Source organism: Rana temporaria, chromosome 9 (assembly GCF_905171775.1).
Source record: "Rana temporaria chromosome 9, aRanTem1.1, whole genome shotgun sequence".
Lineage (NCBI taxonomy): Eukaryota > Metazoa > Chordata > Amphibia > Anura > Ranidae > Rana > Rana temporaria.
In genome coordinates, this window is record NC_053497.1 from 115848502 (window position 1) to 115871509 (window position 23008).

Below are 23008 nucleotides of genomic sequence, written 5' to 3' on the forward strand. Positions count from 1 at the left end.
CGACCGCCCGGCGCTTTTTTTTTACGTCGTTTGCGTTCGGCTTTTTTCCGGCGTATAGTTACCCCTGCTATATGAGGCGTAGCTAATGTTAAGTATGCCCGTCGTTCCCGCGCCGAGCTTTGAAATTTTACATTGTTTGCGTAAGTCGTTCGTGAATACGGCTGGACGTAATTTACGTTCACGTCGAAAGCATGACGATTTGCCGACGTCATTTGGAGCATGTGCACTGGGATTCAGTCGCGGCCGGCGCATGCGCAGTTCGTTCGGTGCGGGGACGCGCTTCATTTAAATGATACACGCCCCCTACCCGCCGAATTTGAATTCCGCCGGGTGATTTACGCTACGCCGCCGCAACTTTACAGGCAAGTGCTTTGTGAATAAAGCACTTGCCTTAAAAACTTGCGGCGGCGTAACGTAAATGAGATACGTTACGCCAGCAGAAAGATCCGCTGATCTTTCTGAATCTGGCCCAATAAGTGTAAAGCTTCCAGGTGATTACTCTAACAGAAGGTACAATCCCATCATTTTTTTTATGCAGAAGGATGGCACCTTCTTTGTTCATACATCATCCAAAGTCTACTAGCATCTACTCACGGGACTGACTCGATCTCAGATGACACAATCATGTAAATTCTGGTGACAGTGCAGTTCTTGGCTGTGTTTAAATGTCGAACAAAGATCGGCCCCTTCTGTTCCTTCTCTCCTTGTAACATTCTAAAAAGCTACAATGTACAACCTGAGTATTATTAGAGGAAAGTATACTGAGGAAATGCTTATCTGCATGCAGCAGACCAGTGACATAATTTCAGTCTAAGCAAAGCCACTGACTTTCAAGAAGATCCTTGATAAAAGTGTAAACGATTGGGATAAATTTGCATGGAGATTTTCCTACATCCTCTGACTAATTAAGGATTTTGTTAGCCTAAAGTGGTTGTAAAGCCTTGAAGTGGAGGTCCACCCTAATAAAAATAAATAAATAAATAAATACACCAAAATCCTGCAAAAATAAAAAATAAAATAAAAAAGGTTTTTACTTACAGGAAATAGTGGTTGCTATATGGATCTTCCCAATCTGCCTGTTCTCAGTCCACGGTAGGTATTCTTCTCCTCACGTTGTCTTCTGGGGAATGGTGCGCGATGCCTTCTGGGAACTGTGTGTATCCCAGAAAGCAGCCGCCCATTCACAAAGGGCCGCGAGACTCGCGCATGCGCAGTAGGAAAGGGCAGTGAAGCCGCAAGGCTCCACTGCCTGTTTCCCTTAGTGAGGATGGCAGCGCCGGGAGCTGCCAGGTTTGAAGGATCGGCCTCGGGGGGCCGACATCGCGGGCGCCTAGGACATGTAAGTGTCCTTATTAAAAGTCAGCAGCTACAGTGTTTTTCACCTTAATGCATTTTATGCATTAAGGTGAAAAATCGTCTGTGCTGCAGCACCTCCCCAGACCCCCCTCCCCCCTTTTCTTACCTGAGCCCATGGGCGTCCGCTCCATAGGGCAAGGGGGGGCAATTGACCCCCCTGGAAAATCGAGAAGGTGTTGAAGAGTTTTGCGGCTGTGGGCTGTCTGAGCGGTCCCGGGCAGGATGTCACACAGGCACAGCGAGCAGAGTGAAGCCACCTCCCCCGCCAGTGTTTATGTGTACACAGGGGGAGGGAACCTGCTGTGCCTGTGCCGCACTGATGGCTGATCTGAGGTACTGAATGGGGTGGGGGGAGGAGGGTCCATCTGTGCTGAAGGGGGGGTCTGTACATTCTCTAGGCTATATTTATATGGGCATGGAGTGAAGATGAATTATCTCAAGCTATTTCAAACTGCCAGCTGGCCGCGTTATCGGTAAAGCGCTGCTAAAAAGTGACGCTTTACCATCGTTTTAGCTGCGCTATTCGGACGCTAGTGGGGCACGTTTAACCCCCGCTAGCGTTTGAAGAAAGGGTTAAATGCGACTGTGTATCGCCGCTGCCGAAGCGCCCCTCCCTGAAAAAATTTCAGCGGACGCCCATGCCTGAGCCTGATCTGATCCAGGGATGTGCATGAGCTCAGCGGCCTCAGCTGCTGTTGTTCTCCCCATTGGACAGACTGATGGCAGCAGGAGGCAAGGGGAGGGGTAGGATTATTGCCACCCTCTCATTCCCCTTTTTTTCCCCCTTTTCATTATATGATAGCAGCAGGAGCCATTGTGACACAGGAGCTGGTGGCTGGACTGTGTCACGCTGTCTGTATCAGTGGACTTGGGAGCGAGTCTGGACAGGTGCCCCCATGGAAAGCGGCTTTTTGCTGGAGCACGCAATGAAGAGGAGGGGTTTGGAGTACCGGCGGGGTACCCCAGAAATAGAGGATCGGGGCTGCGCTGTGCAAACCCATTGCACAGAGCAGGTAAGTATAGGCATGTTTGTTATTTTTATAAAAAAAAAATGGGAGGATTTACAAACACTTTAAGGTTTATGCATTTGAACAAAACAGACCCCCCCCCCCACAAGGGGGAAAAAGTAGACAGGCACTTGGGTACCGATTCCCTTCATGGGGTAACCAATATAGCAAAGACAAAGCATTCAATTAGGGTAGAGATGAGAAATACCATTACTGTACATCTCAACAGTTGCTAAAAGAGCATATTCTAAAGAGGTCATCTCTCTAATGCCGCGTACACACGACCGTTTTTCATGACGTGAAAAATGTCTTGTTTTTTTTATGTCATTAAAAACGATCATACGTGGGCTCCAGAGCATTTTTCGGGATGTGAAAAGTGGGCATTAAAAATTTAGAACTCTAAATTTTCGCGTCGTTTTTCACGTCGTGAAAAATTATCGTGTGTGGGCTTTAACAGGAAAAAAAACATGCATGCTCAGAAGCAAGTTATGAGACGGGAGCACTCGTTCTGGTAAAACGAGTGTTTGTAATGCACATTCGTCACGCTGTAACAGACTAAAAAGGACAAAGAAAAGCGTGAATCGTCTCTCACCAAACTTTTACTAACACGAAATCAGCAAAAGCAATCCAAAGAGTGGCGCCATCCGAATGGAACTTCCCGCTCATAGTGCCGTCGTACGTGTTGTATGTCACCGTGCTTTGCTAGAGCATTTTTTTTCCGCAATCGTGTGTGTGCAAGGCAGGCTTGACAAGAATCACGAAAAACATAGTTTGTGTACGCGGCATTACGCAACATTATCACCTTCTGTTTTACTTGCATCAAGTGCCTTAATAAAACCAAATTACCTATAGCTATTATTATACAAAACATTTAGATAGTTGTCCAAAAGAAGGAAGAAGGCTGTGCTCCTTTCTGATAATTTTTTTTCTGTTATTGGGGCCTAACATTCCCTTACTTCATGAATAAGCCAACTAAGGACAATTACACTGACTAACCCACGAGACTGACTAAATGGACAATTAAAGCCCTTATACTGGTCAGGGGGATGGCAAATGAGAAAGTTTATAGGGAATGTCAGGCCACAATAACAAAGTGAAACTAAATCAGGGAGGAGCACAGAGACGGCTTTTCTTGTTTTTACTTATATTTTTCACTGTTCAAACTTTCCTTGCAAACCTGCCACATATGCCTTGCTCATCTCCTGTACAGCCTGCTGAGCACATGATAATTTGTCATGGCCCTGGTAGTGGAGCAGCTGTGATGATCTTCACATACAGTTTCCAACCCCTGACACCTGTGCCGTGGTCAGAACCCTAATGCTAAAGCCGGATAGACCGCAGGGGTCAGGATGAACTGCTGAAGAGTAGACATGCATTATCAATGTGAGATTCTTTGCACATACACCATGCCATGATCAACAGCTCTTTAGGGGTTTGTGTGCCAGAGAAGTTATTGTGCCTACTCTTAGCCTCAGAAATGTTTATGGCATCTTTGTAAATGAGGGAAAAATGTACAGCTGCTGTTGACATTTGTGTTTCCTGTTTGTGTAAGTCAATATATCATTTATAGGACACATAACATAAGCTTCCACTTTTCAAAATAAAAAAACCTTGTAGACAAGGGAAGAAATCCTAAACTGTATTTCTATATATATTAATACAAACCTAGGTTTTTATCTTGGTAATTCCATATATTTTGTTGACAGTATTCTCTGATTCTTGGGTCACCTGGGTTTTGAAGACACAATGTGGTAAAATGAAGAGAAAAAGAAAGACGCCCATTAAATAGGTTACAGGTGACCTTGGGCTTTAAATAATAGCAACAAAAATGTATGACATGAAGGATGAGGGACGATCTTTATATAACTTCTTTGCTAGTATTTTTTTTTTTTTGACTGTTTTTCATTTATTATGACCAGGAAAAAATGTTTAAAAAAATATATGTTGCAGGTAAATATGAAATAAATGTGTGAATTTTTTTTTAATGAATAACCTGTTGGATGCCTTCAACATATTTTTCTAATTTCCCTTTACCACCTGTAGTAATGTTTTTGCATATCTCAATAGCTCAAACTAAAATTTCCATACAAAAATAAATGATTCAGAGTAGCTATCCCTGTCTCCTGCTTCCCCTCTCTCTTTGTACAACCAGTTTAACAGAGACAGATGTAAAGTGGGGCTAGGAAAATAGGGGCAATTAAGTACTAGGATATCCCCAAATACTCCATTATGGAGGAACCCAGAGCTTTCATATCTGGAATCCATGCTGGAGCCTGGGGCATGGACCAAATTTGGAATTAAAAAGTTTTCGCAGGTAATAAAGGAAGATAGAATTGCCTCATTCATAGAAATAAAACAAGACAAGAATATACCAGAGAGTTATAAATTTCAATACAGACAGCTGGCACATGCCCAATCGGCCCAGTTTCCTGATGGCATATCTTAAATAATAGAATCAGACTTAGAACAAACGATCAGGAAGAAATGTGAAAAGAAGGCGATTTCAGTTCTCTATATACACCTATTAAAGATAGTACCATCAGATATGAGTAAACTTAGGAAATGCTGGGAAAGAGATGTTCCAGAACTGGTAGAGGAGAACTGGGAAGACATCTGGAGAAATTCACAACAGATACTAAGATCACTTTGTGATAGGCTGATACAGTTCAAGATAACACATAGAAGTTATTATACACCGTATAAATTACCTAAGATATTATAATCGAGCCCCGAGGATTGTTGGAGATGTGTAGGCACTCCGGGGAATTTTTTTTTTTTTTTTTCTTTCAATAGATTTTTATTTTTCCAAATATAGAATACAATTACAGTATGACCAAAGGGCGTGTCTACAACATCAAAACATTCAACAAATAAGGCAAAATGTCAGCAACAAGGCCTCAACCGACTTCATATTCCCCGATTGTAGGCTGATTAAAGGAAATATACGAGCTTGCTAACAGGGGAAGGGGAGGAAAAAAAATGAATATAGTGGTCACTCGCTCAGGGGAGTCCTACCTGTCCCAGGCACCCCTAATGGGATCATTCTGTGCCCCGGCCAGCCCCCCCCCAATCCACCCCCTCCAATAAAAGCATACGTAAGAAAATTAGTGGGTTCGAATTTGACTTCAGTGCACTTCTAGCTCGTACTTACGAATTCAATTAGGCCTATAGTGTTGCCAAATTGTTTTTATAAAAAAACGAATATAAAACATTACCCTTAAGTCAAACAACTATCTTAAAAGGATAAGAGGTAGGAAAGAGAAAGAGAAGTGGGGGGAAGAGAAAAAGAAAGGGAAGGGAGCATGTGCCTAACTAGAGCTGGAGGATGCAGGTTGCCCAGGGTGTACCCCAGTATCTAGAGAGCACTCCGGGGAATTTTATACATATATTTTGGACTTGTCCAAAGATAGCGATATTTTGAAAGGAGGTACGGAGAGTAATTGCAACAACAACAACAGTTTCAGTAGATCAGAAGGCGACTATATGCCTATTAAAATTGATAGGAAAAGACATTGTTTCAACAGTAAAAAGAACACAGGTGGGTTTATTGCTTTTCTACGCAAGGAAAACAATAGTGCTAAACTGGAAAAAGGCTGAGGCCCCCTCATTGATCCACTGGAAAAATCTGGTAAAAAAGTAATCTACCATTATACAGAGAGGCATATTGCAATAGAGGACACAAGGAAAGATATGGGCAAGTTGGATAGGGAATCCCAATGACGGCGTCTTAAGACAGAGAGGGTACATGGAGGGGATAAACTACACCAATAGAGTAAGAATGATTGGGGATAAATGTACGTATTGTGGTTTTCTATTTTTGATATTGATTTTAATATTGAAATTATTGATGAAAGATATTGAAGCTCCTGCGAGGGCGTTAAGAGCCCTGACTCAGGAGCATGGCCGCCAGCATCCCTAACAACCAGTGAATATCGGTGACACCACCCCTTGTGGTGTCAATGACCCAGCATGCCCTCGGTCAATGACGTCACAAGGGGAGGGTTCACCAGGTAACATCATCCGGTGACCCCCGACCCTTAGTTAAAGAGCAGGATCTGGGGGCCACCTTGTTAAAGGGGGCTTCCAGATTCTGATAAGCCCCCTTCTGGCAGACCACCACAACCACCGGCCAGGGTTGTGGGGAAGAGGCTCTTGTCCTTGAATTATTTTTCCCATCATGGGTGTGAGTGGGGCCCCATGTTAAGTTTTTCCTAAGGCCTCACAAAGCCTAGAGCCGCCTCTGTTCCTAAACCTAAGGTTGATTGCTCTAGCCTGCCTCTGGAAGAAGCTTCCAGAAATAGAATAGGATGATCATTGGGCTGAATATTTATCTGACCTAGGCCAATCCCTGAGAAGGGACACCCAAAAGGTGTCGCTAGGGAGAAGATACAGTAAATGTTTGGGAGGGCCAGTCTTTCTTCTCCTGAGGTCTCTGGGAGACAGCCTGCGATAATGAAGAGTTGTAGTTTTCAGGCCTTAGCTTTATTTGACTGAGGGACTGGAGTAATCTGGAAAGTAATTTTCTGGAGGACACTACCTTTGGGAGCTGGGCTGGAGAAGGACCCCATGTTTACTGAAGATTGTTGATGGAAGCCGATTGGAGACAGCTGTAGTTGGACATTGTGAGTAGGACCTTTCACCTAGGACTCCAGTTGTGCCTGTGCTCTGGGAGTTAGATGCCAGAGGTTGCTAAAAAGATTGTGGCTGCTTTTACAGAGTCTCAGATGGACTGGCTGTTCCAGCAATATTTAAAGGGGTTGTAAAGGTAAAAAGGTTTTAGCCAATATATAATCTCTGTGCCATATTGAATATAGTTGTTATTTCTGCTTAAAATATTTAGTTACCTGTTAAATAAATATGCTATTTCTCCACTTCCTCGTTCCCTCTCTTGATTCTCTCCTAAACTTCCGGGTTTCAGAGCACGTTCACTAAAGCTACCTCACGGCATCAAAGTAACTACATTTCCCTTGAGGCTTAGCGGCATCGCACATGCACAGTGCCGTTTTTTCTCTGTGTCACATAACGTGAACGAGCATAGTTCTCGTTTCTATTTTTGGCTTGAATGAGCACACACCGCCCATTTAACAACGTTTTCAAGTTGATGCTGTCATTTCAATCAAACTCTACTGCCAAGACGATGATCCTGAGTCCAACTTTCAATGCAGCAAATAAGGGGGCAGAGTTAAGGCTGGACCGTGCTGCTTAGATGGTCATTCAGTACAGTGAACGTACGTTCACAGCATCTCCCCGCAGGGATGTAGTCCCAAGGGAGGGGGCGAGCACACTGACTAACCCCCAGCCAGAACGGCTCGGATGATGGGGGCAAGCTTACAGAAGAGGAACAGGAAGTGAGAAATTCAGACAGAGAAAAAAACATCTAGAAGGGAAATCGAAGCAGAGGGTTGTCACTTCCAGAATCTTGGAGGGATATAATCAGCTATGAAGCAATTCAACATGCCTTTTTCAAACCCAAAAAATTGTCTGCTTTGTGTGGAGTTGTCTTTTAAATACATGTAGCAGTCACAGTCTGTATATGCTACAGCAGGCATGTCCAAAGTCCGGCCCGGGGGCCAATTGCGGCCCCCGTTCCAGTTTAATGTGGCCCCCCTGGTAATTTGGATATATACTGTATTTATCGGTGCTGTCTCGGAGGGGACAGGGAGGGGCGGGGAACGAGTGCTGTCAAATTACATACAGGAGAATCTCCTGTTTACCCAGCGGCATCTGTAATAGGAAGTTTTGTCTCCTGGGCTGCCATTGGATGACTCCTCTGTCTATCATAGGAGGCTGCTGTGTAAACAGGAGATTCTCCTGTATGTAATCTGTTGGCGCTCGTCCCGCCCCCTCCGAGGCTGCAGATGGGCATCGATCAGGCTGCATTCATGGCAATGAATAGGCCGCATTCATGGGAATGGAGAGGCTGCATTCATGGCAATGGCAAGGCTACATTCATGGCAATGGCAAGCCTACAGATGGGCACTGATTGGGCTGCATTGATGGGCAATGACCCTTATTTTGCTTCACAGTTCTATATTTACATTTTTTTTCTGAAACTTTCCTCCTTAAGTGAAGGTGTGTGTTATACGTCGATCAATACGGTATATCCAAATAACACGCCCAAGCTCATCTCTTTACCACACACACCCACAAAGGCAGGAGAATTCTTGTTAGGCCGTGTATTAGTGCTCGGCCAAACACACTTACACTGAATTTTAATGGTTCAAAGAATGTCAGCAAAATGGTCGGCCCTCACGCATGTTCACTTCATCAAATCTGGCCCTCTTTGAAAAAAGTTTGGACACCCCTGTGCTACAGGGACCTACTGAATAACATCCCAATGTCAGTAATTATGAGTTTCTCCAGCAGGAGCCATAAAAATAACATTATTAAGCTGAAGTGTAACAACATCAACGTGGGAGTGTGGTCGCCGTCTCTCTCACATGGAATTTCGGCCAGAACTATATTTATTTGATTTGTTTTTCTTGTTGGAAATATTTGAATGTTCTAGTGTGGTATCCAGAGAATGCTGTCCCAGGACCTTTTCTGCATTCTTCCAAGTTTGACAAATCTATCAATAGTAGTCCAAGATTATTATTTTCTAATCAGCTCTGGATTTGAAGATTTTTCCATTGCCTTGGAATTTAGAAACAGGTGATGGTTTGTTGTCATTAACTGTGTCTAACATGGTGATTGACTATGCCACAAAGCCTCGTATACAGCTGTGAGAAAAACAAATAGAATTTTTGGGATTTCCGCAGGGCTCAGAGAATGTAATCCAATCTCTATATGAGTCATAATAAGTAAAAACAGCCTTCTGTAATAAACACTACAAACACGTATATATTTACAATTGATTAGCTGTTCCTAATGCCACCAGTATTAGCAGTGTACAGTATGACCAGAGACATTCGCTATATTTCTGAACATGCAAACAGCACACATTCACCATCTGTTCTTAAGATAAGGGGTGCTTATTGCACAATCCACCTCATTATTAAATAAGAAATTGCATATTGGGTGTAAATGTGCTTATACTTTTGCATGCAACAAAATATTTGGACCACCCTTTATTTCTTTGAGGGGATTGGGCAATCAGACATAGAGCGGAAACTCTATACCCATTGATTTAACAGTTTCCCAAAACAAGGCATGCTATGAATGGTAAATGTCATAATTGCCTCTGCTCTCAACCAAACTTTCAAGCCATCAAATGACTGGTGTCATACAGTGCCTTGAAAAAGTATTCATACCCCTTAAAAATGTTCCACCTTTTGTCATGTTACAACCAAAAACTTGAATCTATTTTATTGGGATTTTATGTGATAGACCAAACAAAGTGGCACATAATTGTAAAGTGGAAGAAAAATGATAAATGGTTTTTGAGTAGTAAATATCTGAAAAGTGTGCCAGTTTATGGTGAAATTATGTTCTTTCCACCTCCAGATTATGCCATAATAGTGCTCACTGGAACATTAAGGCTGGGTTCACACCGATGCGCTTTACACCGATTCCAATTTGTATGACATTTTAAAATACGTTTATTTGAATGAGGCTGGTTCCCATATCTGCGGTGCATTCGCACTCCGCATTGCCCAAAAAATATGTGCGTTTTCTAGGCAGTGCGGTCCGGCTCAGGTGCGAATTCAGGCCCATTATCTTCTATGGGCACGCATCTGATTTTGAACAGGATTAAATCCTGACCTGATCCTGATGTAAACCTGACCTGATACTGATGCAATCTTGACCTGATCCCGATCAAAAACTGACATGAAACACTGAACAACTGATTTTTCTCTTCGCCGGGAGAACGGGGGTGGAATGTGCACCGGGCTGGTGTGAACCCAGCCTCAGGAGTTTAGAAATTCTTCTGTAACCAATGCCATCAATATGTTTTGCAGCAATAAGGTTGGAAGGTCTTGAGAGCTTTTTACCCATCATGAGATGTTTCTCGTGTGACACCTTGGACACCTTTTTATAGGCCATCAGTTCAGACACTGAACCAGCTGATATTAATTTGCACTGACAAGGGGCAGGATTGCATTCTAATTACTGATAGATTTCAGCTGGTGTCTTGGCTTTCCATGTCTTTTTGCACCTCCTTCTCTTCATGTGTTCTATACTTTTTCCTTGTGTCACTCCATTTTTACACATAATTTCTGAAGATATTTGGGTTTCTGTGTATGTAGGGATTGCATGGGTTGTTACCAACATGTGGTGAACATTTCATGTCAATAGCACCTTTAGAAATATTTTTACCTAGAAAAATGGTGACGTGTTCAATACTTATTTTACCCGCTGTATACTCAAACAATATGTATTTATGGAGGCCTCAGCAGGGTAACAGACTGATAGGGAAGTTAAAGAGTAACTCCACTTTCGTTGAGAAATACAACTTTTCCCTCTGGGTGATCTATGTACATTGTAAGGATTTTTACAAGCTTTGTTGAAGGTTCCTACCTTTTGTTATTCTGAAGAAATCTCAGTTTTTTTGTGCCCATGTGGGAAAGTGAATCTAATGGGAGTGGTTTCATAATTATGAGAATCAGCTGTGCACCTGCAGGGCACTAATGAGGAAAACTGCTGGGCCTGCAGCCCTTTAGATGTGATTTCTTATTGGGAAAGTATGAAATCCAACTTGTATCTTAGTGCAAACTTCTGGGAAAATTGGTGAGCCAATCACACAAGCAGGATATGATGTTTCTGGGGGGGGTTCCATATTGTATTGCATTTTGCAGAAAATTACAGTGCTGCAGATTGAAAAGGAAAGGTCATTCTTAATAACATTCAAATACAATATGACTTGTGTCGCAATTGTATACGCTATATAATTTTTTCTTCATTTTTCCCCCCACGAAATTGGAATTGCTCTTTAGGTTAGACCTTTCCAATAGCTATGTGTGACCTAAGGCCACATGGTGTTGGTTTAATAAGCTATGAAGCCTGTAGGTATACTGACCAAATATGGAAAAGAAAAAAAGTGGATAGCTATGGATAGCATGCAGCAAATTTGAAGAATCCTGCAGCAAAAAAAACTCCTTACTAGCCTTAATCCAGGTTATGATTTACTGCCTTTTTCTCATTCGATTAGCCGAGTTCAGCGCCCGACTTTGACCTCAGAGTACTTTGTTCCACTCCTCATGTACAGGTGTCTCTGCTGCACAGCTGGCCTCACACTAAACATCTTTCAGGGTGATTGACGTCCAAAGGTGCATGCTGGGAACATCTTGCCTGTGGCCTCTCCACTGTCAGGACAAATATGCAGTGAGATATTTATACAGGCACCAAGCAGATTATGGATTTTTACTGGAAAAGGCACAGAAAAAACAGAATCAATTGCATACTGATTGTACGTATAATCCTGGCTGCCAGACAAACAACCATTGTGGCGCTACTGAACAAAAAATAAATAAAAAATCTGGGATTCTCTATTATTCATATATGTACAACTGTGCAAGACTAAAGATAAGGCTGGAGTTCAGTTTTAATTTATTGGAAGTTTCTCCTTTGGATAAACAGACAAAAAACACATTTTAATAGAGTAGATAAGGGTTAGAACTTTGTGCCTTCCTGTCCTGGTGAAAGCCATCTCTTCCATTTCTTGCACAGGAGTTACAGGGATAGGAAACAAAGAGAAATCTCACCAGGGAGGAGACAAAGGTAGAACCCTGGCAGTAATTTAAAATTTTCTCCAGAACTAAAAAAAGTTAGTGTAATTATTTGACTAAGGCTGGGTTCACACCTATACGAATTGGATGCTGGTTTGCCAGCATCCAATTCGCATAGCAGGAGAATGTGACCGGCTCTCTATAAAGCGGGTTCACATATCTCCGGGGTGGCTGTGGAGCACACTGCACAGAAATACTGTGCATTTTTCAAGATTCAGCCCTGATTCATCCCTAAGCCTAGGTTCACACTGCTGCAAATTCAAAATCGCGGTAAAATGCGCGATTTTACCGCGATTCGCGGCTGCGATTTTGCCGCGATTTCGGCCGCAATTTAATGTAAATCGCTGCCTGAAATCGCAAAAAGTAGTACAGGAACTACTTTTTGAAATCGCAGATGCGGCGTCGCACTGATTAGGACAGTGCCATTGCCGACAATTGCCGCCGATTTGAGATGCGATTTGACATGTCAAATCGCATCTCAAATCGTTCCAAATCGTACCCAGTGTGAACCATGGCTTAAACGGAGAACGGGGATGCACAGCGTTCCTGTGGGATTCCGCAGCCGATTCCAGTGTGAACTGAGCCTAAGCCTAGGTTCACACTGACAGCGGGATTGAAATCGTGTGAGTTCAGCTGACACCGACACCGTGGCCAAGGGGTTAGCACTTCTGCCTAGCAGCACTAGGATCATCAGCTTGGATCCCAACCACGGAACTACCGGCCTGAAGTTTACATGTTCTTCCTGTGTGTTTTTTTTTTCCACACTCCAAAAACATGCTGGTAGATTAATAGGCTCCGGTCTAAATAGCCCTAGTATGTGCAAGAATGTGATTTAGGGACCTTAGATTGTAAGCTTCTTGAGGGCAGGGATTAATTTAAATCTGCAATATATATATATATATATATATATATATGTGTGTGTGTGTGTGTCTAAGGCCCTTTTCACACAAAATCCGTCAGATAATGTTAAAAACGGAAGTTATACGTCCTTTATAAAATATCATTAAAGTCTATGGGATTTTTTTATGTTCCGTAAAGATCCGTAATAGTCCGTTATAACATACGGACGTTAGTTATAACGGAATATGTGACGGGTCTTGCACTATTTTTTGTAAATTGTTTGTCCGTTGCAAGTAACGGATATATTAACGTCCGTTATATTTTAACATTGAAGTCTATGGCACATGGACGTTAGTAAATGTCTCCGTAAATGTCCGTTATGTTAACGGACGTTAATTTTACTGAGCATGGATATTCAGGGGAACCCTGCCGTCAATTTAAAACAAAAATGACGTGCGGTTCCCGGTAAATATCCATAACCAGACCCTTCAGGTCTGGTATGGATATTCAGGGGAACCCCGCCGTCAATTTAAAACAAAAGTGACGTGCGGTTCCCGGTAAATATCCATAACCAGACCCTTCAGGTCTGGTATGGATATTCAGGGGAACCCCGCCGTCAATTTAAAACAAAAATGACGTGCGGTTCCCCCTAAATATCCATAACCAGACCCATTATCCGAGCACGTTGACCTGGCCGGCCGCAGAAAAGAGGGGGGGACAGAGTGCGGCCCCCCCTCTTTCCTGAACCGCACCAGGCCACATGCCCTCAACATGGGGAGGATGTCCCCATGTTGATGGGGACAAGGGTCTCATCCCCACAACCCTTGCCCGGTGGTTGTGGGGGTATGCGGGCGGGAGGTTTATCAGAATCTGGAAGACCCCTTTAACAAAGGGGACCCCCAGATCCTGACCCCCCCCTGTGTGAAATGGTAATGGGGTACACTGTACCTCTACCATTTCACGAAAAGGAAGTAAAAAGTATTGTAAAAAAAACACACTGACACAAAAGAATAAAGTCCTTTATTAAAAAAAAAAAAAAAAAAAAACTCCAGCGCTGAAAAATCCACTCGTTCCCGGCTTCCTGCGTTGTCCTGATCCTGCGACGGGTGCGGGTGATCTCCCGCGATGAGAAGATCCAGCGTCGGGTGATCTCCGCTCCGGCGATGTGAAGATCCATCCATCCGGCGCAGCAGCATCCCGGACCTCCTCTCACCGCTGGGCACAGCCCAGCGAATGAGCGGCTGAAGCAGTGACATTTCTTATATAGAGGAGGCAGAGCCACCCGTCACGTGACCCCGCCCCCTCTGACGTACCTCTGCTACGTCACTGGGGAAGACCAAGAAGAGGAAAGACCTTTTCTCTTCTCGGGCTTACCCAGTGACGTAGCAGAGGTACGTCAGAGGGGGCGGGGTGACGTGACGGGTGGCTCTGCCTCCTCTATATAAGAAATGTCACTGCTTCAGCCGCTCATTCGCTGGGCTGTGCCCAGCGGTGAGAGGAGGTCCGGGATGCTGCTGCGCCGGATGGATGGATCTTCACATCGCCGGAGCGGAGATCACCCGACGCTGGATCTTCTCATCGCGGGAGATCACCCGCAGCCGTCGCAGGATCAGGACAACGCAGGAAGCCGGGAACGAGTGGATTTTTCAGCGCTGGAGTTTTTTTTGTTTTTTTTTAATAAAGGACTTTATTCTTTTGTGTCAGTGTGTTTTTTTTTACAATACTTTTTACTTCCTTCGTGAAATGGTAGAGGTACAGTGTACCCCATTACCATTTCACACAGGGGGGGGTCAGGATCTGGGGGTCCCCTTTGTTAAAGGGGTCTTCCAGATTCTGATAAACCTCCCGCCCGCATACCCCCACAACCACCGGGCAAGGGTTGTGGGGATGAGACCCTTGTCCCCATCAACATGGGGACATCCTCCCCATGTTGAGGGCATGTGGCCTGGTGCGGTTCAGGAGAGAGGGGGGGCCGCACTCTGTCCCCCCCTCTTTTCTGCGGCCGGCCAGGTCAACGTGCTCGGATAATGGGTCTGGTTATGGATATTTAGGGGGAACCCCACGTCATTTTTGTTTTAAATTGACGGCGGGGTTCCCCTGAATATCCATACCAGACCTGAAGGGTCTGGTTATGGATATTTACCGGGAACCGCACGTCATTTTTGTTTTAAATTGACGGCGGGGTTCCCCTGAATATCCATACGACTTCTGGAGCTGGACTTCAAGAAAGGGTGAAATGTTTTTTATTAACGGACGTTAAAAAGGAATGATATAACGGATGTATACGGATATATACGGATAAACATTATCCGTTTTCAATAAAGGAAGAATGGTAAAATATTTATCTGTATGTATCCGTTATTAAATCCGTTAATAAACGTCCGTTAATAGGTGTAATACCGGACATACAATCCATAGTGTGAAAGAAGCCTTAATTGCCTAAATTGTCGGGGCTATATACTGTAAGTACTGTAATAAATAAATGAGATAGGCACCCAGTTCATCCAAACACTACCAGATCAAGCAATTGTCCGTCTTTGCCAGTAGGCAGTCTTTTGCTCAGCTGCAGCTCTCCACTGTAATTGCATCAACATATCACCACTGCCTCTCAGCTGAACTGCCTGGGGGATCCTTAAAGACATTTTTCTGAAAAACATACTGTCACAAAGTGAGATGTTAGTAAAATCCGAAGGCTGGAACGGCAGTGACATAAGTCCAATCGGAGTCTCCTTAATCTCTTAACAACCCCTGATGAGTGGCGGTGATTCCTCAGATTTTGTTATCTTGTAGCTAATGTAATTTACAAAATGAGCTATATGTAATTATTTTGTAATCATGATAAAAGGGCCACAATGTTCCAGAACGTTAATGCTTTTGAAAACGAAAAAAATGGGCTGCCAAGGATTAAAATGCAATGTAGAATGCCAAACTATTCATTCATCCTTCTGGGGGTTTTTTTTTGAGCAAAACTTGATAACATTGCTTCTGGCTGGAAAAATTTTAAGGGGAGATTAAGATTTACAACTGGTGAACACAGAATCTGGTTCAGCTGTGCATAGCAACCAATCAGCTTCCAGGTTTTATTGTCAAAGCATAAAGTGTTACTAAACCCAGAACAGTAAAATCAGTCTGTATATGCAGTAAAGCATGCTTGTTAATACTCACTGTGGAACCTAAGCAGTTAATCCTCTGCATTGTGTAAAAAGGCTGCTTGATCTTGTATGCACAGATCTTCCTCTTCTTCCACTGACTCAAGAACAGGTTTGGATAAGACAGAGCCTTTGGAGTCAGGCTGCACATGCTCATTTTGGTGTGTATTGCTAGAGTTTTTTTTTTTACTTGAGTGAGTGAGTAGGTAGAGCCCAATTGGCTTAGTGAGCCCCTTCTTTTATGTCTTGGATACTTTAGTAGTAGGTTTCTGACATTCCTACTCACCTTTGTGTGTTCTAGCTCCTCCTGCCAAATTCCCAATAATATAAAATAAATAAAAATCGAACAATAAGAGTGGGAGCTTCTCATACTAGCACCAACAGGCATGCAGACCAGGAACTTGATGCAGAGATTTCACCAGAAGAGTCCCTATGTGATAAGTTTTAGGCAGTCTGATCCTTTAGTCTGCTCTATCATTCCTTATTTCCCTCTTAAATATATTGTACACTTTCAAATGTTTTTTTGCTGTTTTAACTAAATATTAGTGAACTTACATTCCCTGTGTTGTTTTACCTTGTAATGCTGGGCTACAGTTTATAGTGTCCTGGCCAATTAATTTCCCTTTGCTCATGTATTCATTCACCTAGCTTGTCCCTAAGGACAGGAAACTTCTTGTTCCAGGTCACATAACGGCCAGTGGATGTCTTGTCATTTTCTCTGTGTTGCAGCACACATGTGGAAGTGCTAATGTGATCAAATACATATTTTCCAAGCTCTCCTGAATTGGTCTGCCTGTTTGTGTCAGATTCAATTACTGTTTAGCTCTTACCTGCAGAACATTAGACCGAGAAACTCAGGGATTGTGGGATATTTAGTTTCTTCACAGGAAATGTTAGTTCTTAGGCTACAGTGAAAGATCATGCATTAACTTGTGCAGTGGCATTCAGTATGCATTTTGTTTGTATCCATAGGTGTGCCCAGCCTATTGCACTAGGGCAGTGTTTCTCAACGCCAGTCCTCAAGTACCCCCAAAAGGTCATGTTTTCAGGATTTCCCTCAGATGAAATGGCTGTGGTAATTACCAAGGCAAGGAAACTGGTCCAATCACCTGTGCAAAATAATGGCCAGCAGCACTGGTCAATATTCGCTCCGTAAGACGTACAGATATTTCCCCCCATATTTGGGGGGGGGGGGGTGAGTGCGTCTTATGGAGAACTATGTTCTTCACAATTTTTTTGGAGGTACTGTCAGCCATTTGTTTGGGTATTCATAAATTCGCAATCCATGGTCTGGCAAAATGGAAGAACAAAGAAGTAGATTTTAAATGTGGTGAGAAAAGTGGAGAGTTTTACAACCCCAACTCCAAAAAAGTTATGTAAAAACAAAATGCAATGATTTGTAAATCTCATAAATCCATATTATATTCATAATAGAAAATAAAAAACATATCAAATGTTTAAACTAAGAAAATGGACCATTTTAAAAAACAAAAACGAGGTAATTTTGAAACTGATGGCAGCTGTAAAATATGTCAACATCTTACTAGGGAAAAGACTCATGCTGCAAATATTCAGGTACCTCACTTTGATGACATACGGATATTCTAATTTGACAATTTTTCACCAATGGCTTTTTGGTATTTTGTGCCTTATGTTTCAAAGTGCAGCGATTGTTGATGAATTCTTCATAACTGTATTTAAATCAATAAAAGACTAATTATGATTGGTTTCTGTGACTTAAACTGTGCATGTTTCATTTTGCTAATTTATTAATTTCAGTAATTAAATTTTCGGTAATTTCATTTTATGAGACGATAGTCTAACTTAAAGTAGTCTACAATCAATTAAGAATATTTCTAGGCATGTGGAGCTCTAATACCACCTGCTGGTGAAAAGGGAGTAGTGAAAAATGTAAAAGCACAGATTGTAATGTCAGTTTTGTTTTTTCTGTCTTTTTATAGATGAGATTAACGTTCTGGAACACCTCACATTACATGCAACTGAGCTTGTTAACATCTCACTTACTTCAGAAGATTCCTGTCTCTCTTTGCGTTTGGGGCAATACTCCACTCTCAGCATTTCCACCAGGGCAGCATTTGGCGACAGGTACATAGTAACTATATTTGTCATTGACCAAAATCGACATACACTGATAAAATTAAAAACTCCTCTAACGATGTTTGTACCTACAATGGCCACATTAAATTAATCTTATTATCTTAAAAGGAAAAAAAAGAAGAAGAAAAGCACTTTTTTTTCTCTATTTACACTGTTGCTTCGTGGTAATGCACATTATTGCATGTTACATGGGTCTGCACATTCCAGGTGCCATTACTTTTTAATATTACCCCAACCCACCACAAAACTACTGTTTGTTGTGGTGTGCTGTGTTGTGTTGCAAAAAATGGTGCATATGCATGACTAGGGTAGATCAGAGCTCACCACCCCCCAACTGAACATGTACTCCCCCTCTCAATATTCCCCAAACTCCACATTCCCCAACTTCATAGGAAAGACCACACAACACGTTAATGGGTTGTAAACCCACCAGGCAGTGACTGGCCTTGAAGCCCCCCCTCCCACCCCATTTTACTTACCTGAGTATTTCCCTCTGCGGGGATGCGCTGTCCCTCTCTCCACGGGGTCCCGACTCTTGATTAGATAGATTGATAGCAGCGTAGCCATTGGCTCCCACTGCTGTCAATCAAACCCAATGACGCGGATGCAGGGGGTGGGGCCGAGTCTGGCATTCGTGTCTATGGACAAAAATGCTGGACTCGGAAGCCTCCCTGCAAGCTATCCCCCCCCCATCCCTGAGAGAGAGCGCTTCTCCTAGAGGGGTTATCTGATGCGGGGAGGAGCCGCGAAAGCCGCCGAGGGACCCCAGAAAAAGTGCACAGTGGGGGGTAAGTATGATATGTCTGTTATTTAAAAAAAATCAAAAACAAGCCTTTACAATCACTTTAAGTATATACAGCCTTTTATTCACATAAACGTTATTTAAATAACAAAACATAATACATGTCTTATTCCAGAAACGATTCAAGATCCTTGACAGTACCATCTATCCATAACGTTTTTGTGTCTGAGACACCAGATAGCTGAGTTGCGGCTCCAGCCACAAAACACTGGCTCAGGGCCTAACCCAGCTGACCTCAGCCACCCAGGGTTCTTAACACTACCCAGTCACTATGCAGTCAACTGTACCAACTCGAGGATACCAAACCTCAGATGGTTCCCCACCGTTTACCCAATGACCAGATTTTAGACCGCAATCAAGGACAATAAACCGCCAAAGGGGCAGGAAACACAAACTAGACTAAGAGACAACAATGATAGGGCAGGAGGGAGGTATGTACATCCACCGGTTTCAGCTCTGCAACTGCCCTGACCACTCATACCCCAGCAACTATACCTTCCAGCTCCTCCCCATTACCCCATCTCATGGGCCATTCTGGTAAGAGTCCATACTAGCCTTCCACCCTGTCATGTATGCCCTTTGCTGATTTAGTTCTTTCTCAGCTCCAGGCATGTCTGACTTTTTGTTGCATTGCCAGCCCATTCCTTTGAATGCAATGCACATTAATGCATGTATAACCATGCATTATCACATGTGAATTAACACAACACACTAGGACAACAAGGTGTGAATGGGTTTTTAAACATACTCACTTATAGGTTGACTCAAAACATAACTGCCTTAAGTCTAGGTTCACACTGAATGCGGCTTTGAAATTGTGCAACTTCACTTAACGTCTTATGATTTCAGAGCTGCATGTCAGTGCAACCTCAGGTGCGACTTGGCTGACATCTGTGCAACTTCAAGTCCAGATGTCCAGATGTCTATGCAAGTTGCACCTGGAATCTCCAGAAGTAGTGCAGTAACTACTTTTTCAATTCCGTGTGGCACTGCAAAGTCAGCGTTGCATCGATTTGAAAAGTTCCATTGCTGACAAAATGTGCGATTTGTCATACGATTTGATCTGTAAAATGGCATGACAAGTCGCACCGATGTGAATAGGGGCTGAATGAATTTGGATTAGTTGCTGTATTTAGTGTATTTAAACAATCGTACAAAAACCCCTTAATTGAACTTTTAAGGCACATCTCATGTATATTTCAATAAAAGGCTAGTATGCCAAGTTTATTACAAAAAGATCCAAAGAGTATACGAACACATTACATACACAAAATACTGTATCAATGGTATTACATAAATACAACTAAAAAGTATTAAAACCTCATGTGTTTCACAATATATAAAAAATTGTAGTATGTCTATCATGGCTTGATTTTTAGTAGCGACATCAGGACAAAACCCAACACGTTTTGGCAAAACTCCTTCTCCAGGGGATAAAGCAAGGTATGCCGTGTATAATAGATAAACAACATCATATAAATAATAGTTGAATACAGATGAATAGGGCTGCCAACACACTGCTCATCCACCCTGGACCCAGATGGGGATACATCCCAAGGGTCAATGCACATCCACTGGGGCCACCATGTGTAAGATGGAGCAGCCACCCACTCTCATTTTGATGTTTGTGAACTTTGCACACTGTTCTTATTTTATTGATTCTTTTATAGTTCTGTTAACGTTCTCTTGATTTTTATTCTTATCCATAGCTTTGCAGACAGTCTTTCTGTGTTGATCAAACTGCAATCTCCTCTTCAGGAAGACACAAGTATCATCACCATCTTGAGTCTACTTGGAGAGATTCTCTTCCAGATCCGGATTAACCCAAATGCTTTGACTTTCCGCTCCAGTCGCTGGGGACACTATGAGTAAGACTTCATTTTTATTACATTGTTATCATTTAAAGCTCCTCTGGCCTGGCTCAGTCCTTTAAAAGCCTAATAGTTTCTTGTATGTCTCAGGTGGATAAAAGCAGATTTAAGAATTATGCCAGGTAGGAATATTTGAAAAAGAAAAGAAGGCAGGGGCTGACTCGGCCCAACATTTCCCACTGGTAACTAAAAAAATATGGTTACCGTCCCGTCAATGTAAGGGGAATAAAGCCGAGCAGCAAGTTGGGAAACAGAAGAAGTGTGGTATAGAAATGTGAACTCCATATCCTCACCATTTTTGGAAGCCTGTACTCCAGCTGGTTTCTCACACATTTATTATTTTGGCCCTCTTTTATAATCAGAGTGTTAATAAAGCTCCGTCTTTCTCTGTAGGTCTGTGTGTGTGTGTGTATGGCTTGCTCTCTCTTTGTGCCACTCTATGGGGGTTATTTACTAAAGGCAAATCCACTTTGCACTAGAAGTGCAAACTACAAGAAACTTGAAATTGCACTGAAAGTGCACTTGGAATGCAGCCTCTGTAGATCCTAGGGGGATATGCAAGGAAAAATAATCAGCATTTTAGCTTGCACATGATTGGATAATAAAATCAGCAGAGCTTCCCCTCATTTCCGATCTACCCCTTAGATTTACAGCGACTGCACTTCCAAGTGCACTTTCAGTCTAATTTTCAAGTGCGCTTTGCACTTGTAGTTTGCACTTGTAGTGCAAAGTGGATTTGCCTTTCGTAAATAAGCCCCTATGTGTCCTTCTCTCTATATCTCTTTCTCTTTGTTTGTATATATACTACATTTGCTTTGTTCTACCATGGGAGTGCGAAGTGTTTTATGGGCAGGAAGGCATCAGTACCGCTGACAGGGTTTTTTTTTGCAAAGGAGATCTGAGAAGCGAGTGGTGGATGATGAACACTCAGGAGAAAAGCTGAAAGAGAGATGGGAGTACAGGGAGTGCAGAATTATTAGGCAAATTAGTATTTTGACCACATCATCCTCTTTATGCATGTTGTCTTACTCCAAGCTGTATAGGCTCGAAAGCCTACTACCAATTAAGCATATTAGGTGATGTGCATCTCTGTAATGAGAAGGGGTGTGGTCTAATGACATCAACACCCTATATCAGGTGTGCATAATTATTAGGCAACTTCCTTTTCTTTGGCAAAATGGGTCAAAAGAAGGACTTGACAGGCTCAGAAAAGTCAAAAATAGTGAGATATCTTGCAGAGGGATGCAGCACTCTTAAAATTGCAAAGCTTCTGAAGCGTGATCATCGAACAATCAAGCGTTTCATTCAAAATAGTAAACAGGGTCGCAAGAAGCGTGTGGAAAAACCAAGGCGCAAAATAACTGCCCATGAACTGAGAAAAGTCAAGCGTGCAGCTGCCAAGATGCCACTTGCCACCAGTTTGGCCATATTTCAGAGCTGCAACATCACTGGAGTGCCCAAAAGCACAAGGTGTGCAATACTCAGAGACATGGCCAAGGTAAGAAAGGCTGAAAGACGACCACCACTGAACAAGACACACAAGCTGAAACGTCAAGACTGGGCCAAGAAATATCTCAAGAATGATTTTTCTAAGGTTTTATGGACTGCTGAAATGAGAGTGAGTCTTGATCGGCCAGATGGATGGGCCCGTGGCTGGATTGGTAAAGGGCAGAGAGCTCCAGTCCGACTCAGACGCCAGCAAGGTGGAGGTGGAGTACTGGTTTGGGCTGGTATCATCAAAGATGAGCTTGTGGGGCCTTTTTGGGTTGAGGATGGAGTCAAGCTCAACTCCCAGTCCTACTGCCAGTTTCTGGAAGACACCTTCTTCAAGCAGTGGTACAGGAAGAAGTCTGCATCCTTCAAGAAAAACATGATTTTCATGCAGGACAATGCTCCATCACACGCGTCCAAGTACTCCACAGCGTGGCTGGCAAGAAAGGGTATAAAAGAAGAAAAACTAATGACATGGCCTCCTTGTTCACCTGATCTGAACCCCATTGAGAACCTGTGGTCCATCATCAAATGTGAGATTTACAAGGAGGGAAAACAGTACACCTCTCTGAACAGTGTCTGGGAGGCTGTGGTTGCTGCTGCACGAAATGTTGATGGTGAACAGATCAAAACACTGACAGAATCCATGGATGGCAGGCTTTTGAGTGTCCATGCAAAGAAAGGTGGCTATATTGGTCACTGATTTGTT

The 23008-nt window shown here is 42.9% G+C and overlaps 1 protein-coding gene across 2 annotated transcripts in view; it reads left to right on the forward strand.

Moving 5' to 3' along the window:
* LOC120913886 (collagen alpha-1(I) chain-like) overlaps nucleotides 1-23008 on the forward strand; it is a 342467-nt gene that overhangs the window by 139765 nt on the left and 179694 nt on the right. For both annotated transcript variants that reach the window (XR_005743585.1, XM_040324213.1), the window contains exons 2-3: nucleotides 17979-18123; nucleotides 20647-20805. Coding sequence is in view for 1 of the 2 variants with exons in the window: in XM_040324213.1 (XP_040180147.1) it covers nucleotides 17979-18123; nucleotides 20647-20805 (304 nt within the window). In the remaining variant the exon portion in view is untranslated. The remainder of the gene's footprint in view (nucleotides 1-17978; nucleotides 18124-20646; nucleotides 20806-23008) is intronic.